This window comes from Oncorhynchus mykiss, chromosome 23 (assembly GCF_013265735.2).
Source record: "Oncorhynchus mykiss isolate Arlee chromosome 23, USDA_OmykA_1.1, whole genome shotgun sequence".
NCBI lineage: Eukaryota > Metazoa > Chordata > Actinopteri > Salmoniformes > Salmonidae > Oncorhynchus > Oncorhynchus mykiss.
In genome coordinates this window covers 21,514,474-21,530,097 of record NC_048587.1, presented here as the reverse complement: position 1 = coordinate 21,530,097, position 15,624 = coordinate 21,514,474, and the positions used below count along the sequence as shown (strand labels likewise).

The 15,624-nt window shown below is 41.7% G+C and overlaps 2 protein-coding genes across 3 annotated transcripts in view; both read left to right on the top strand.

Moving 5' to 3' along the window:
* Window positions 1-1,442: 1,442 nt before the first annotated feature.
* LOC110502449 (elongation factor 1-alpha, somatic form) lies at window positions 1,443-6,364 on the top strand. 2 transcript variants are annotated; one of them, XM_021580472.2, is made up of 8 exons: window positions 1,443-1,710; window positions 3,013-3,179; window positions 3,433-3,612; window positions 3,836-4,132; window positions 4,335-4,485; window positions 4,571-4,827; window positions 5,202-5,436; window positions 5,569-6,364. In XM_021580472.2, exons 2-8 carry the CDS (start codon window positions 3,036-3,038, stop codon window positions 5,691-5,693), a joined length of 1,389 nt encoding a protein of 462 aa, XP_021436147.1. In that variant the 5' UTR covers window positions 1,443-1,710; window positions 3,013-3,035; the 3' UTR covers window positions 5,694-6,364. The 2 variants fall into 2 exon arrangements, with proteins under 2 accessions (XP_021436147.1, XP_021436148.1); XM_021580473.2 differs by lacking the exon at window positions 1,443-1,710 and adding an exon at window positions 2,558-2,682.
* A 6,858-nt stretch (window positions 6,365-13,222) lies between these two features.
* Window positions 13,223-15,624, top strand: part of LOC110502447 (cyclic GMP-AMP synthase) — a 3,905-nt gene continuing 1,503 nt past the window's right edge. The window contains exons 1-5 of the mRNA XM_021580471.2: window positions 13,223-13,798; window positions 13,893-14,109; window positions 14,213-14,476; window positions 14,829-14,928; window positions 15,104-15,624. The exon at window positions 15,104-15,624 is cut by the window's right edge and continues 1,503 nt beyond it. Of these exons, the coding sequence (XP_021436146.2) occupies window positions 13,334-13,798; window positions 13,893-14,109; window positions 14,213-14,476; window positions 14,829-14,928; window positions 15,104-15,440 (1,383 nt within the window). The 5' untranslated portion in view covers window positions 13,223-13,333 and the 3' untranslated portion in view covers window positions 15,441-15,624. The remainder of the gene's footprint in view (window positions 13,799-13,892; window positions 14,110-14,212; window positions 14,477-14,828; window positions 14,929-15,103) is intronic.

Genomic DNA, 15,624 nt, shown 5'->3' with positions numbered 1-15,624 from the left:
AGGGTCGCGCTCTTTCACAAAGGCTGTTGAGAAAATACTCAACAATCAAAATCACACTCCTTGCTCCACTCCTTGTTAATTACACATTAGCAATCAATGAATTACTTGTTTGTTTCTTTAGGAATCATTATACAAGCACCGCAAGTCAATTCAGTTCATGGTTGAGTGACAGACTTGACACTTGTTATTAACAGCCGCTGAGCGCAACTGCAGATCCTAGTTACTAGGCACCGCTGTTAAGGACTTCATGCTGCTTACTTAGCGAGGACCACCAAAGATTATGGATATACTGACAAGATACATGTCTCTCCAACCTAACAGTGAGAGTCGTTTGTCCACAAAGCGGCACAGCGTGCTGTCTAGCTCCCACCTATGTTTTCTTTGGATTGGTGGATACATCTCATTATTGTATCCTTTTTTTAACATTAGGGTTTTTCATTTATTTATTTTTTCATTTTTGGAGTAACGAGTACAATATTTTCTTTAGGAATGTAGTGGAGTAAAAGTAAAAGTTGTTATCAATATAAATAGTAATGTACAGATACACCCAAAAACGACTTAAGCAGTACTTCAAAGTATTTGTACTTAAATTCTTTACACCACTGATCAGTGGTTCCACTTTCGCTTTGGCCCATACCTGGCGAGAACTCGGGACCTCTGCCTCGCTAGCACACGTGACCGCCCTCCTGAAGCGTCTTATATACAGTACACACTATGGTTTTACCAGTCGGCATCACGCGAAAAGCTAGCTAGCTATTCGCTGGCGCAAGTGTGGACACTGCCCGCGGATGAGTACGTTTCACACATCCCCATGTGCTACACTTGCTTGCAGAGCAGCTCTTACAAAACAGAAGATTAACCAGTTGCAATTGTTGTAAATAAATTGCATTCATTCTCAAATTGAGTTACATGCTTGCAAATCGTATTGAATTTATTCACATATCAAGTTACATGTTTGCAAGTGTTATATTTTTTCACATCACATTACGTGTTTGCGAGTATTGCTGCATTTATTCTCAAAATAATTTACATATTTGCAAATATTTTATGCAACTACAAAACGGATTATACAGGTGCAACTCATATTTTACAAGTGCAAGTCATACTTTACATGCCTACACAATACATTGTCTTTAATTTACTTCCATAGCAGGACCTCATGTTTAGGAGTCCATGCTTATGTTATAGGTCGGTCTTATTTATAGGACCTTATTTAGTTTATACACAATTATTATTTCTCTCCGAAAATACTTGTACTGATTATATCCCTAACCGCTAACACTTTCATTGACGAATTCAAATTAAGTTGAGCATTAAAAATTAGAAAAAAGTCAGGGGTTGTATTCGATAAGTTTTTATTAAAAGTCTGAATTTCAGCACCACGCGGAAGGACTGCGGTTGTGTAGGAAGGGTAGGCGTTTTCATAATTACAATTTGTACAAGTATGGACTGATGGCGGCTCAATGTTGTCGCTAGCAAAACGCGGGACCTGTTATCGTAACTCAACTGTGCCTCAATGTAAGAAAACGGAGTTGAGTGTGCCTTATCTACTCGTTCCCTTGCTCTGATGCTCTGTCTAGGACGGTCTAGGAGGGGGTATGAGAATTGAGCGCAATTGCATAACCCCCTACTGTCTGGGATATAAGCGGATCAGCATCTCGTCACACACGGTCTTTCATTCAGCACCGAACTTGACTATCGTTTGAGCAGGTAGGCAACAGTTTCCGATAATATTTCACCCTTTGATAAATTGTTCTCAAATGCAATGCTGTAAATGGCAAATGATTGAATTATCTTTCTCTATTTTCAATGTGTCCTTATAATATTGTTGTCCGTAATGTTTGTGTGCGTGTGAATATTGCATTGACGCTGGAAGCCGACAGTCGGCCGCTAATGCGCATAGATAGTCTATTCCAGTAAACAGAGGGATGAGAGAACATGGCGGCAGAGGCAGAAGGAGAGCTCGAAAAGCCTGCTAAATCCCCTAGACTCCCTTAGAATGATCTGGTCGCGCTGCTAATTGTAGCACCCGCCCCCGTTTTCTAGTCACCTATTTTTAAATACATGGACAGCAAAGGAAAATGAACAGTGGAGAAAAAAAACTATTGCAAAGAAAATTAAACTATTGCAAAGCTACCAGAATTTTATAGTAAAAATAACTCAGTTCTGATTATATCTGGTATCAGCTCCCAGTGCACATAGATAATCTTGCAGAACTGGCTACTGTAACAATTTCCATACATTACTCAGCTAATGAAATGTTATGTCATAAATAAATAACAACCTAGGGTGTTGATTTAATGTGGCAATTGCAAAATTAGGTGAATTTGTGATGATCTTGTGTTTATCTGTCATTGTCATGTTGTAAGTCAATGAAAAGGAATCCACACTACTGTCCTAGAAAAGCCAGGAATTGTTGACATGTTATTCCCCTTCATTTAACCTGTGCATGCATCCACTGCAGTAGTCTGGCTTCAGAAATGGCTGCTGCACTTCCAATGGCAAGGATCATGACAAAATGGAGGACTATCTGTGAGGCTATAGTTAGCTAAATTGATACGGAATACGGAGGATATTCAGTGACATAAGATCTGATCGTCTCAATGTCTCATTACTGAGCTGAGCTGTGTTGGCAGAGGAAAGGAGGGATAACTAGCTGGCCTGCTAAGTGGAAGAAGAGAGGTGTGTGGAGGGATGTGAGGACAGGGAAGAAACTGTCAGTGTGTCTTGAGCTTGACACAATTCTGTGCCCACTGATGTGATGCCCAATTTGCTGACATTAAGTGATTGCTTATTTGTCTCGTGGTGACAAATATGTGAAATTGTTTGTGTGTGTGTGTGTAAACTGTGCTTGCCCTTAGAAGTTATACCGAGGCAGTAGCTGCTGGGGCTGTTACGCAATGGCAAGTCAGTTGTAGTGTCCTTGTGCTATAATTCAATGTATTCCCTGCTGTGTTTTTGCCAAGGAAATCCCTTAAGATCCGTTGACCGTGCAGTGTTTTCCGTTTGCAGACTCTCTCACTGTCACGTTAACCATGGGCAAGGAAAAGCTTCACATCAACATTGTGGTGATCGGCCACGTGGACTCTGGAAAGTCCACCACCACTGGCCACCTGATCTACAAGTGCGGTGGCATTGACAAGAGGACCATCGAGAAGTTTGAGAAGGAGGCTGCTGAGGTGAGTAGGAGTTCGTACTGTACTCTTCAATCAACTCTTGATAGTCCGTTCTTCTGTTAGCCGACATGTTATGAAAAGGGTTTGTAGACTGCTGTTGTATTGTATTTTCCAATCATCTTTATAGGCTACTTAAAGATAGACAAGAAAACACTATGTGTCAAAAATGCGACAATCCTTCATCTTGCGAGTAAAATTCACCACCATGTTACTCCTCAGTAACATGTTTACAACCAGTGATGTGTGGTTTTCTCAGATGGGGAAGGGCTCCTTTAAGTACGCCTGGGTGCTGGACAAGCTGAAGGCAGAGAGGGAGCGTGGCATTACCATTGACATCTCACTGTGGAAGTTTGAGACCAGCAGGTACTACGTCACCATTATCGATGCTCCCGGACACAGGGACTTCATCAAGAACATGATTACTGGAACCTCCCAGGTCTGAACCACTATGACAATCTTTCCTTACACACAGACACCTGCCAGGTCTTCACTTGCAGGGCCTGGAAGTCTATTATTAAACTTGCAGCTTTGGTTTTCAAGGTTAGCTTATAGCTGTACTATAACCCCAGACAAATTCAGTAGTCGTAAAGTGCCATCGTAGCATATGACTTTTTTGAAAGCTTACTATATGCATTATTCCCATGTTCTGGTGTTTACAGGCGGACTGTGCAGTGCTGATCGTGGCGGCTGGCGTGGGGGAATTCGAGGCGGGCATCTCAAAGAACGGGCAGACCCGCGAGCACGCCCTCCTAGCCTACACCCTGGGGGTCAAGCAGCTGATCGTGGGAATCAATAAGATGGACTCCACTGAGCCCAACTACAGTCAGAAGCGCTATGAGGAGATTGTGAAGGAAGTCAGCACCTACATCAAGAAGATTGGCTACAGCCCGGATATGGTAGCCTTTGTTCCTATCTCTGGCTGGAACGGAGACAACATGCTAGAGGCCAGTCCTAATGTACGTAAGCACAAAACTTAAGCGCATTTCTTGTTATTTCTGGTCATTATTCTAGGATAGCGTTGCAGCCACAGTGAGCCATATGACTATATGTAATATAATCTGCTCTCCACTTTAATTTGAAGTACGTCAATGTGTAGCACAGCACACTTCATAACTTTGCTTTGAACATACTGCTAACTCCTGTCTCCTGCATGCTCAGATGACCTGGTTTAAGGGATGGAAGATCACCCGGAAGGATGGCAGCTCGTCCGGGACCACCCTGCTGGAAGCTCTGGATGCCATCCAGCCCCCGTCCCGCCCCACCGACAAGCCCCTCCGCCTGCCCCTTCAGGATGTCTACAAGATTGGAGGTGAGCATCACACCCACCCTAGAGGCTGTACATCCATAATGATGATACATTTATCACGCTCACTTTCTTATCCTCTCTCACTCAGGAATTGGCACAGTGCCCGTGGGGCGTGTGGAGACGGGTATGATCAAGCCAGGCATGGTGGTGACCTTTGCCCCTGTTAACGTGACAACCGAAGTGAAGTCTGTGGAGATGCACCACGAGGCTCTGACCGAAGCAATGCCCGGAGACAACGTGGGCTTCAACGTCAAGAACGTGTCCGTCAAAGATATTCGCCGTGGCAACGTGGCCGGAGACAGCAAGAACGACCCCCCAATGGAGGCAGCCGTCTTCACTGCTCAGGTGGGCAGGGTCACACACACACACACACACACACTACTGTAGAGGTGTAAAAACCATAGAACCAAAAGTCATACAACTACAAATAATTATTATGTTTAGCTATGATACACAGTAATGATCACATGGATAAAAGTATTTGTGTCGATGATACAGCTTAGTAGTTACTATTAATATCCCATATTTCTTTCCACTGTTTTATACTGCTCTTCTCTTTTTTCTCACAAATATATATTTGTGGCACAGTGTGATGAGCTGTGGGGAACTATTTTTGGCAGAAAAGGGGCCAACATTGAATGTCATGGTTACCACATCAGTGCTGATACAGGTGTTGACAGAACAACCACGTTAACTGTGTCTGATCTTCCCCCCTTTAGGTGATCATCCTGAACCACCCAGGTCAGATCAGTGCTGGGTATGCCCCGGTGCTGGACTGCCACACCGCCCACATCGCTTGCAAGTTTGCTGAGCTCAAGGAGAAGATAGACCGTCGCTCAGGCAAGAAACTGGAGGACAACCCCAAGGCCCTGAAGTCTGGGGATGCCGCCATCGTGGATATGGTCCCGGGAAAGCCCATGTGTGTGGAGAGCTTCTCTGAGTACCCTCCACTGGGTGAGTATTGTTGGGTAGTAGTTCTCTTGGGCCTGGTTGGAATTCTTTGAAAAATCATTCCACTCTCCCTTGAAGTTACCATTGATCTGACATCCTCTCTTTCTCTCTCTCGCTCTCTCTCTCTCTCTGCAGGTCGTTTTGCAGTGCGTGACATGCGCCAGACAGTGGCAGTCGGGGTGATCAAGGGTGTGGAGAAGAAAGCTCCCTCCACTGGCAAGGTCACCAAGTCTGCCCAGAAGGCCCAGAAGACCAAATGAATGTTGTGCTGTGCTGCCGACTCCAGAGTCACCCATGGCAGGACAGTAGTCACCCAACCCCATCCCCCTATTGGCTGCTTCAACTCCATAGTCAAGGACTGGTTAATAATCACAATGCATCGCAAAAGTATCAGAAGGAAAGAAAAAAAAAAGCCTAGTCCTTAAGACAGTGTTTGTTCTTCCTCCCATTTCAAAGTGGCTATATTCATATGTATTTACGTTGTAATAGCACATTGCTAGTTTTAAACGTGTACTGTTAAATAAGTGAATGACCATGTTCCCCGTGTGTGAGATATTTTAACCATAGAGGGGCGCGGTTATAACTCACTCTTCACGCAGTCTGTTGTCTTGCTTTTAGTGTTTCTTTGTAAACTACCTGGTGCTTTATAGCAGCCTATGGTAATACAACTTAAAACTCTTATAAGTAGAACATTTGAGAAAAGTTAAGTGTATGTTGTATTATAGCTTTAAAGGAAACAAAAAAGCTGAACATTTTACATTTGTCTCACTCTAGGCATACTGAGCCGACCAATTGTTGACTCTAAGCACTTTTAATTGGCGTTTTGTTAACTTTGCACTGGAAAACGTTTTAATTGGCAGAAGCTGTTGCATCTTATTCTGTTCAAGATGGCAGAAGCCCTGTTCATGACATTAAAGATGTTTCAACCAACCAGAATGTTCACGTACACAGTTTTTGCAGATGCAATCGCAGGTGCACGAAATGCTTGTTTCTCGCTCCGACAATGCAGCAATATCTAGCAATACACACAGGTTGAGCAATATCAGAACGTGCAATGTCAGGACCAGAATGTAAATGTATACAGAATGTATTTGAATGGTGTGTATAGACAGAATGGACAGTAGGGGAGTGAAGTCATTTGAGCCGAAGGGTTACTTGAGCCACCACCCTTTTCTAGGAAACCATACCCAAAATGAATCTTAAACCAAATATTAAGGAAGATGTCATCTTCAAATCAAATTTGATTTGTCACATGCGCTGAATACTTACAGTGAAATGCTTACTTACAAGCCCTTAACCAACAGTGTTTTAAGAAAAAAAGTGTTAAGTAAAAATAGATATGTAAAAAAAAAATGAGAAAATAACGTTTTTTTATTTTTATTAAACAGAAGCAGTAAGATGACTATAGCGAGGCTATATACATGGTGTCTGAAGAAAGAAACCACATGGAAAATGTGGTAAGCAAGTTAGGTCCAAAAAACTGATTTTCACAGTCAAATAAATGTATTGTGTTACAGTGGCTTGCAAAAGTATTCACCCCCCTTGGCATTTTTCCTATTTTGTTGCCTTGCAACCTGGAATTAAAATATATTTTTTGGGGTGTTTGTATCATTTGATTTACACAACATGCCAACCACTTTGAAGATGCAAACTATTTTTTCTTGTGAAACAAACAAGAAATAAGACAAAAAAAACTGAAAACTTGAGCGTGCATAACTATTCTCTTGGGGTATGTCTCTATAAGCTTGGCACATCTAGCCAATGGGATTTTAGCCCATTCTTCAAGGCAAAACTGCTCCAGCTCCTTCAAGTTGGATGGGTTCCGCTGGTGTACCGCAATCTTTAAGTCATACCACAGATTCTCAATTGGATTGAGGTCTGGGCTTTGACTAGGCCATTCCAAGACATTTAAATGTTTCCCCTTAAACCACTCAAGTGTTGCTTTAGCAGTATCCTTAGGGTCATTGTCCTGCTGGAAGGTGAACCTCCGTCCCAGTCTCAAATCTCTGGAAGTCTGAAACAGGTTTCCCTCAAGAATTTCCATGTATTTAGCACCATCCATCATTCCTTCAATTCTGACCAGTTTCCCAGTCCCTGCCGATGAAAAACATCCTCACAGCATGATGCTGCCACCACCATGCTACACTGTGTTGGGTTTGCGTCAGACATAGCATTGTCCTTGATGACCAAAAAGCTCAATTTTAGTCTAATCTGACCAGAGTATCTTCTTCCATATGTTTGGGGAGTCTCCCACATGCCTTTTGGCGAACACCAAACATATTTGCTTATTTTCTTCTTTAAGTAATGGCTTTTTTTCTGGCCACTCTTCCGTAAAGCCCAGCTCTGTGGAGTGTACGGCTTAAAGTGATCCCATAGACAGATACTCCAATCTCCGCTGTGGAGCTTTGCAGCTCCTTCAGTGTTATCTTTGGTCTCTTTGTTGCCTCTGATTAATGCCGTCCTTGCCTGGTCTGTGAGTTTTGGTGGGCGGCCCTCTCTTGGCAGGTATGTTGTGGTGCCATATTCATATTTATTTTTTAATCATGGATTTAATGGTGCTCATGGGGTATTTTTTTATAACCCAACCCTGATACGATATATCCGTGATATTTTTTTATAACCCAACCCTGATCTGTACTTCTCCACAACTTTGTCACTGACCTGTTTGGAGAGCTCCTTGGTATTCATGGTGCCACTAGCTTGGTGGTGCCCCTTGCTTAGTGGTGTGGCAGACACTGGGGCCTTTCAGAACAGGTGTATATATACTGAGATCATGTGACAAATCATGTGACACTTAGATTACACACAGGTGGACTTAACTAATTATGTGACTTCTGAATGTAATTGGTTGCACCAGATCTTATTTAAGGGGTTCATAGAAAAGGGGGTAATACATATGCACGCACCACTTTTCCGTTTAAAAAATGTATATATTTGGAAACAAGTTATTTTTATCATTTCACTTCACCTATTTGGATTTTTTTGTGTATGTCCATTACACGAAATCCATATAAAAATCCATTTAAATTACAGGTTGTAATGCAACAAAATAGGAAAAACGGCAAAGGGGATGAATACTTTTGCAAGGCACTGTATAGGTTTCATGCTTGTATCTAAACCAAAGTACATATTTTTAACATCGTTTTATACATCAGTTGGGGTCTCTATAAACTAGAATATGAGTTCCTTAACCCAGCATGAAAGTGCATCCTTGTAGCTGTGTGGGCTAATATATTCATGTGTTTTTGAACACGGGTAGGTTGAGCCAATAGCCATGGGGTAAATTGAGCCAATGGCCACCATACCACATACAAATTATGAGTACATTTCTTCAGGTTCTTGAGAGAGCAGTCAAGGAAGTGAGAGAAGGGAAGAAGTCCAATCGAGCAGCAGCAAGGTATGAAAAAAATAGACTGAATGACACAGAAGAGGTACATTGACAAAAAGGAAAGAGTATCTGTGCGAAAGAGAGGCTATGATAGAGTAGCAGAGGCACACACAGTTTTATCTGCTGACATGGAGGCTTAAGGTATCAAGAATCTTCAGAGTAGTTTAATGGGCATAGTAGCATCAAATGCAGAGATCTTAACTACAAATTGACACATTGATACAACATCCCTGTCCCAGACAACTGGTCAAAAAATAGAAGGGTAAGTGATATTGAACAGAGATCTACAGTGCCTTCAGAAAGTATTCATAACCCTTGACTTACTCCACCATTTTTTGTGTTACAGCCTGAATTCAAAATCGATTAAAAACAATCTCACCCATCTACACACCATACCCCATAATGACAAAGTGAAAACATGTTTTTAGAAATTTTAGCACATTTATTGAAAATGAAATACAAAAATATCTCATTTACATACTGTACGTATTCACACCCCTGAGTCAATACTTTGTAGAAACACCTTTGAAAGAGATTACAACTGCAAGTCTTTCTGGGTAAGTCTCTTAGAGCTTTCCACAAATGTGCAACATTTTCCCATTATTATTTTCAAAATTCTTCAAGATATGTTGAATTAGTTGTTGATCATTGCTAGACAACCATTTTAAGGTCTTGCCATAGATTTTCAAGTAGATTTAAGTCAAAACTGTAACTCGGTTACTCAGAAACAATCATTGTCTTCTTGGTGAGCAACTCCAGCATAGATTTGGCCTTGTGTTTTAGGTTATTGTCCTGTTGAAATGTGAAATCATCTCCCAGTGTCTGGTGGAAAGCAAACTGAGGCAGGTTTTTCTCTAAGATTTTACCTGTGCTTAGCTCCATTCCATTCATTTTTTTATCCTAAAAAAACTCCCCAGTCCTTAACAATTACAAACATACACATAACATGATGCAGCTACCGTTTTGCTTGAAAATATGGAGAGTGGTACTCCGTAATGTGTTGTATTGGATTTGTCCCAAACACAACACGTTGTATTCAGGACAAAAAGTGAATTGCTTTGCCACATTTTTTGCAGTATTAGCTTAGTGCCTTGTTGCCAACAGGATGCATGTTTTGGAATATTTGTATTATGTACAGGTTACCTTCTTTTCACTCTGTCAATTAGGATAATATTGTGGAGTAACTACAATGTTTTTCATCCATTCTCAGTTCCTCCTATCACAGCAATTATACTTTGTCACTGTTTTAACGTCACCATTGGCCTCATGGTGAAATCCTTCCTTTCCGGCAACTGTGTTAGGAAGGAAGCCTGTATCATTGTAGTGACTGGGTGTATTAATACACTATCCAAAATGTAATTAATAACTTCACCATGATCAAAGGGATATTCAATATCTGATTTTTTTATTTTTTACCCATCCACTGACCAATAGGTGCCCTTCTTTGCGAAGCACTGGAAAACATCCCTGGTCTTTGTGGTTGAATCTGTGTTTGAAATGCACTGCTCGACTGAGGGAACTAACTTATGTATGAGGTAGTCATTAAAAATAATGTTAAACACTATTATTGCACACAGAGTGAGACCATTCAACTTACTATTGGACTTGTTAAACACATTTTTACTCTTGAAGTTATGTAGGCTTGCCATAACAAAGGGCATGAGTACGTACTGCCTCAAGACATTTCAACTTTTCATTTTTTATGAATTTTTCACTTCTTGTGAACTCAAATGTTGAGTGTTTTTATAGGGCAGGGCAGCTCTAACCAACATCTCCAATCTCGTCTCATTGATTGGACTCCAGGTTAGCTGATTCCTGACTCCAATTAGCTTTTGGAGAAGTCATTAGCCTAGGGGTTCACGTATTTTTTACAACCTACACTGTGAATGTTTAAATTATGTATTCAATATAGACAAGAAAAATAGAACAATTTGTGTGTTATTGGTTTAAGCACACTGTGTTAGTCTATTATTGTGACTTAGATGAAGATCAGATCAAATTTTATGACTAATTTATGCAGAAATCCAGGTAATTCCAAAGGGTTCACATACTTTTTCTTGCAATTGTACCTGCACCATCGCCCCTTGTCACAGGACACCATCACCCACTTATCCCAAGGCTGCTCAATTTAACCTGTCCCTATGCTCAACTTACCCACACCTGGGGTAAATTGTGTCAAGAGACCACTTTTTTTTGGACAAGCTATCTTTTCAAAGCTGTTATGTTTTCATAAATTCTGATTATTTCCAAGGATTCACAACATTCTGAAATATATGTAGATATCTTTGTTAGAAATAATACTATATTTCCCTTGAAGTAGTGATGCTGAATGTAAATAATGGCTCAACATACCCCACTCTCCCCTATATGAATAGAAAAGGTGTGTACATCAGTAGTTATATAGAATGAGCCAAAGTGCTGGAGTACAGAGACAAAAAAAACAATTATGTTTTTTTTATGCTATGTGAATGGCATTAAACACCAGCCATTACCACGTGCCCGTCCTGCCCAATTAAGGTGCCACCAACCTCCTGTGGACTAGAAGTAACATTAAATGTAATCCGGGACACTCAAGTTAGTATGATATGTTAAGGCTACCCTGGGGCGGCAGGGTAGTTAGAGCGTTGGACTAATAACTGGAAGGTTGCAAGTTCATATCCCTGAGCTGACAAGGTACAAATCTGTCGTTCTGCCCCTGAACAGGCAGTTAACCCACTGTTCCTAGGCCGTCATAGAAAATAAGAATTTGTTCTTAACTGACTTGAGTAGTTAAACAAAGGTCAAATAAAAAAGTTTGGTATGGTCACATAAGACAGAACATTATTTAAGGCAAAAACAAAAGGAGGGTGGTTGGTCATGGTGGATGGATAGCCATATAATGTGAACTTCTAGCAACCCAAAGGTTGCGTGTTTGAAAATCATCTTGAGCATTTTAGCTAATTAGCAACTTTTCAACTAATTGCTACTTTTTAGCTACTTTGCAACTACCATGAATGTTCGCTAACCCTTACTAACACTCAAGTTAGTAACCTTAACTCTTGTAGCTAACTCTAACCTTAACCGTCTACCCTATCTCCTTACCTTACCCAGCTAGCACAGTGGAGCTGGGCCGTTTCCGGCTGAGGGTCGGGGCACTCGGCTGAGAGTCAGACTTGGCCAACGTCATGTGGCCGAGTCTGGGCCGCCATCGGCAGTATTAATTATGGCTAGGATGCTCGGGCTGCTTCCGGTGTGAGTTATCTGGCCCAAATGTATATATTACTTGGTGCTCAGGCCATTTCCGGTGTGACTTATCTGGCCCAAATCTCTTACTTGGGGCTTGGCCGATTCCGGTGAGAGTTATCTGGCCTAAATGTATATATTACTTGGTGCTCGGGCCAATTCCGGTTATCCGGTCCCAATCTGTTACTTGGGGCTCAGACCGATTGGCGCTACTCTCTGGCAGATGATTACACGGGCTGCTTTATATAATTAACATTTCATTAATTATTTATTTATTTCATATTTTCCTCATTGCTTCTGTGATCAAAAAATACAATTAACATTTAAATTAAATTCTTTAAGAGTCCTGTGTAGTATTTTAGTATTTTGGTACTTTGTGCAGGGCAATTGATAAGCATTAAAAACTTTGTGGGAGGAACTTCCTGAGTGGCGCAGTGGTCTAAGACACTGCATTGCTAACCCCTAACTCCTAGCCTAGCTAATGTTAGCCAGCTAGCTAACGTTAGCATTAGCAATCTAGCCACCTAGCTAACGTTAGCCACAACATATTCGAATTCATAACATATCATTAGTTTTGCACGTTCGGGACATATTTTACGTTTTGCAAATTCTTAACATATCATACAAATTCATAACATATAATTTGAGAAATGGATGATGGACATCCACAAATTAATGCTTACCATACAAAATGTAACATATCCCACTAAATAGAGTGTCTCAGATTTACGTACAGAATAACACAAAATGCTCTGAGACCAGGTTGATAGGGCAGCAGTCTCTATGGTCCAGGATAGAGATGACTGTTTAACAGCCTGATGACCTGAAGAGCCCCTCTGGTGTTCATGGATATCTCAAGAGACATCTTATACTTGTTTAACTGGGTTAGGGTAGTCATTTGCCCCGGTTTAGTAATATAGTTCATTAATGTAAGAGTAAAATAGTAAACGTTACATATTTATCACTATCATACTGAAAGTTAAGTTCATTAAGTTACTCGATGGAAGATAGGGATTTGGAGCAACAAGCATTTCTCACGTCATTTACCTGACAATAGCACATTTCAGGGCAATCATACATGACACAAGTGAGCGGTGGGCGTGCATGTGCTTTTGTTTACTCTGTCTCAATAGCTTTCGACACAAGAGGGCGACGAACGGATTCTGTATGTGGAAAGGGGAGTGTTCACATTCACTTTTCATCACACGGAAACAGTGAAGAGAGTATCATTTAGCTAGCATAGAATACAGTTGAACTCGTCGGTGTCACATCACGATCATACTTACTACAATGAGCGGCAGAGGGAAACCACGAAGCGTGCGCGCAAAAAGTCCGGAACCAGCGCATGCCAAGAATCCGGTTCGGGCCAAGAGTGCCCGGCAACCTCTAAAGGAACCAGTGAAAGACACTAAGAAGGAAACGCATCAGGCCACTGATGAATACAACCCCAAGAAAACCAAGGAACATAAGCAGCCTAAGCGCACCACTGAGGAAAAGGCACCTGTGCCACAGAAGTGCGTAGAAGTTAAAACCGGATCAAGGATGGTCAAAAAAGGTTACAGCGTTGACTCAAATCCGAATAAGATCCTGTTTACAACCATTGAACAATTGAAGATTAAGAAGAAACAGAAATCGGAATCAGCAAGTATTGTCAATGACACGGTAAAGCATATAATGGACCACATGAAAAAGTGTACAGAATGCTTCAAAGATGTAAATGAACTGCGCACTGGGAGTTATTACGAGAATTTAAAGGTGTGTCATTAATTAAATTCAATCATACATCACCAGTGTGACCCAATAGTCTTTCATGCTTCACAAATGTTTAACGATTTTTTGATCAATATAGATTTCTAATCCCGACGAATTTGACGTGATGTTAACTGTGCCTGTCGAGCGGGTGGACATTCGGCCGTTTGGGGATGTTGGGGCGTTTTACAGCGTGGCGTTCAAACGAGGAAAACACTCGTTGGATCGCTTTCTATGTGAAGACAGCACAATATCTGCCAGTGGAATGCTTACGGAGTTCAGAAACGAGGTTAAAAAGTGTGTGAAGATACTCAAAGGTGTGTACGTCTATAGCGCGCGTTTCCCAAATGCCTGTAATGTAGCGTATGTATGCAAAACATGTGTTCATTAAATGTTTATTTTTTCCATACTTCTATCAAGGCGTGGTGTTGGATAAGAAAAAGAAGGGTTGCCCGGCGGTGACCTTACTGATAAACGGGACGGGAACGGTCCCTATCTCACTGGACATTGTTCTGGGTCTTGAGGTCCGCTCGAGCTGGCCCACTTTAACCCAAGGAGGCATAGACAAAATAGACATCTGGCTCGGGACCAAAGTGAAGAAAGAACAAAAGCTTAAGGGGTACTACCTCGTTCCGAAGTACGAGGGAAAGGGCACGGTGGAACGGGATGGTGTCTGCGCTAGAGGTAACCTTTTTGTAAACATTAAGTCAACACTATTAAAGCTTACACATCTTGAATAAAACTATCACTTTCATTTGTGATTTCTTCATGAATGGGAGTTGCAAAGGGCGATCAGGATGCCTGCATAACCCCCCCCCAAACAAAAATCTGAATAAAAAATGTTTTGAAATTGTTGAAAAAAATATTTTTCTCACAAAATTAGGGCCTTTACTAGTCCTGTATTAGAGGTCACATATAGGTGTCAAAAATACATTCAGCACTGCTTCCCCCCTTACCAGAGAAAGGGGAAGTGGCATGTAACTATGTCCCTTTTCTGAGTTTCCTAAATGTTTTTTTCTTGTCCTGTTACCTACAGACGCATGGCGCATCTCATTCTCGCATGTGGAGAAGAGTATCCTAACAAATCATGGCTCCCAGAAGACCTGCTGCGAGGCCAGCGGGACTCGCTGCTGCAGGTAAGCCTACTATAGAATGAATACTACAAACATGAAAACTGTAGTCATAACGATCAAGTGGATTTTTCCTAGTCGTATGAATTTACACATTTTATGAACTCGTCATTAAACCCATTTCCTTTGATAAATTGTGTATTATCATGTGTGCCTTAGACTTGCCATTTTCTTGCTTCAGGAAGTTATGTCTGAAGCTTCTGAAGCACCTGTTGGACTTGCTGAAGGCAGAGAACCCTAGTCTGTCCAAGTTCTGTTCCTACCACGCCAAGACCACCCTGCTCCACGCCTGCTGCTCCAGGACCCAGGACAGCGACTGGGAGGCGGCCCAGCTGGGACTCTGCTTCCAGCAGCTGCTGGAGGACTTTGAGGGCCACCTGAAAGATGGCATGCTCCCCAACTTCTTTATCCCCAAACACAATCTACTGGGCTCTGGCCATGACCGCAGGAGCTGTCAGTTTCTGGCCCGGCGCATCGAGGAGGAACGCAACAATGGTTTCCCCATTTTCCGCAAGTGAGTCGGGACCTCGATCACCTCCCTTTAATGACTCACCCAGAGGCCCAATAGGCATAAGTGGAGTACAGTGGTGGTTCTCATAATGTTGTCTATTCTTAAAGCAAAGGCATAGGCAGGAGGAATTGAAGAGCAGAGGAGTCGGAAGTTTAATTTCATTCAGATCTTACTTGACAAGTTGAGTGAGA

Excerpts from the sequence above, each read along its gene's own strand:
- LOC110502449 (XM_021580472.2), top strand. The coding sequence starts at position 3,036 with ATGGGCAAGGAAAAGCTTCACATCAACATTGTGGTGATCGGCCACGTG. Across the intron at positions 4,486-4,570 it reads GGATGTCTACAAGATTGGAG|GAATTGGCACAGTGCCCGTG; the intron begins GTGAGCATCACA and ends TCTCTCACTCAG. Across the intron at positions 5,437-5,568 it reads CTCTGAGTACCCTCCACTGG|GTCGTTTTGCAGTGCGTGAC; the intron begins GTGAGTATTGTT and ends CTCTCTCTGCAG.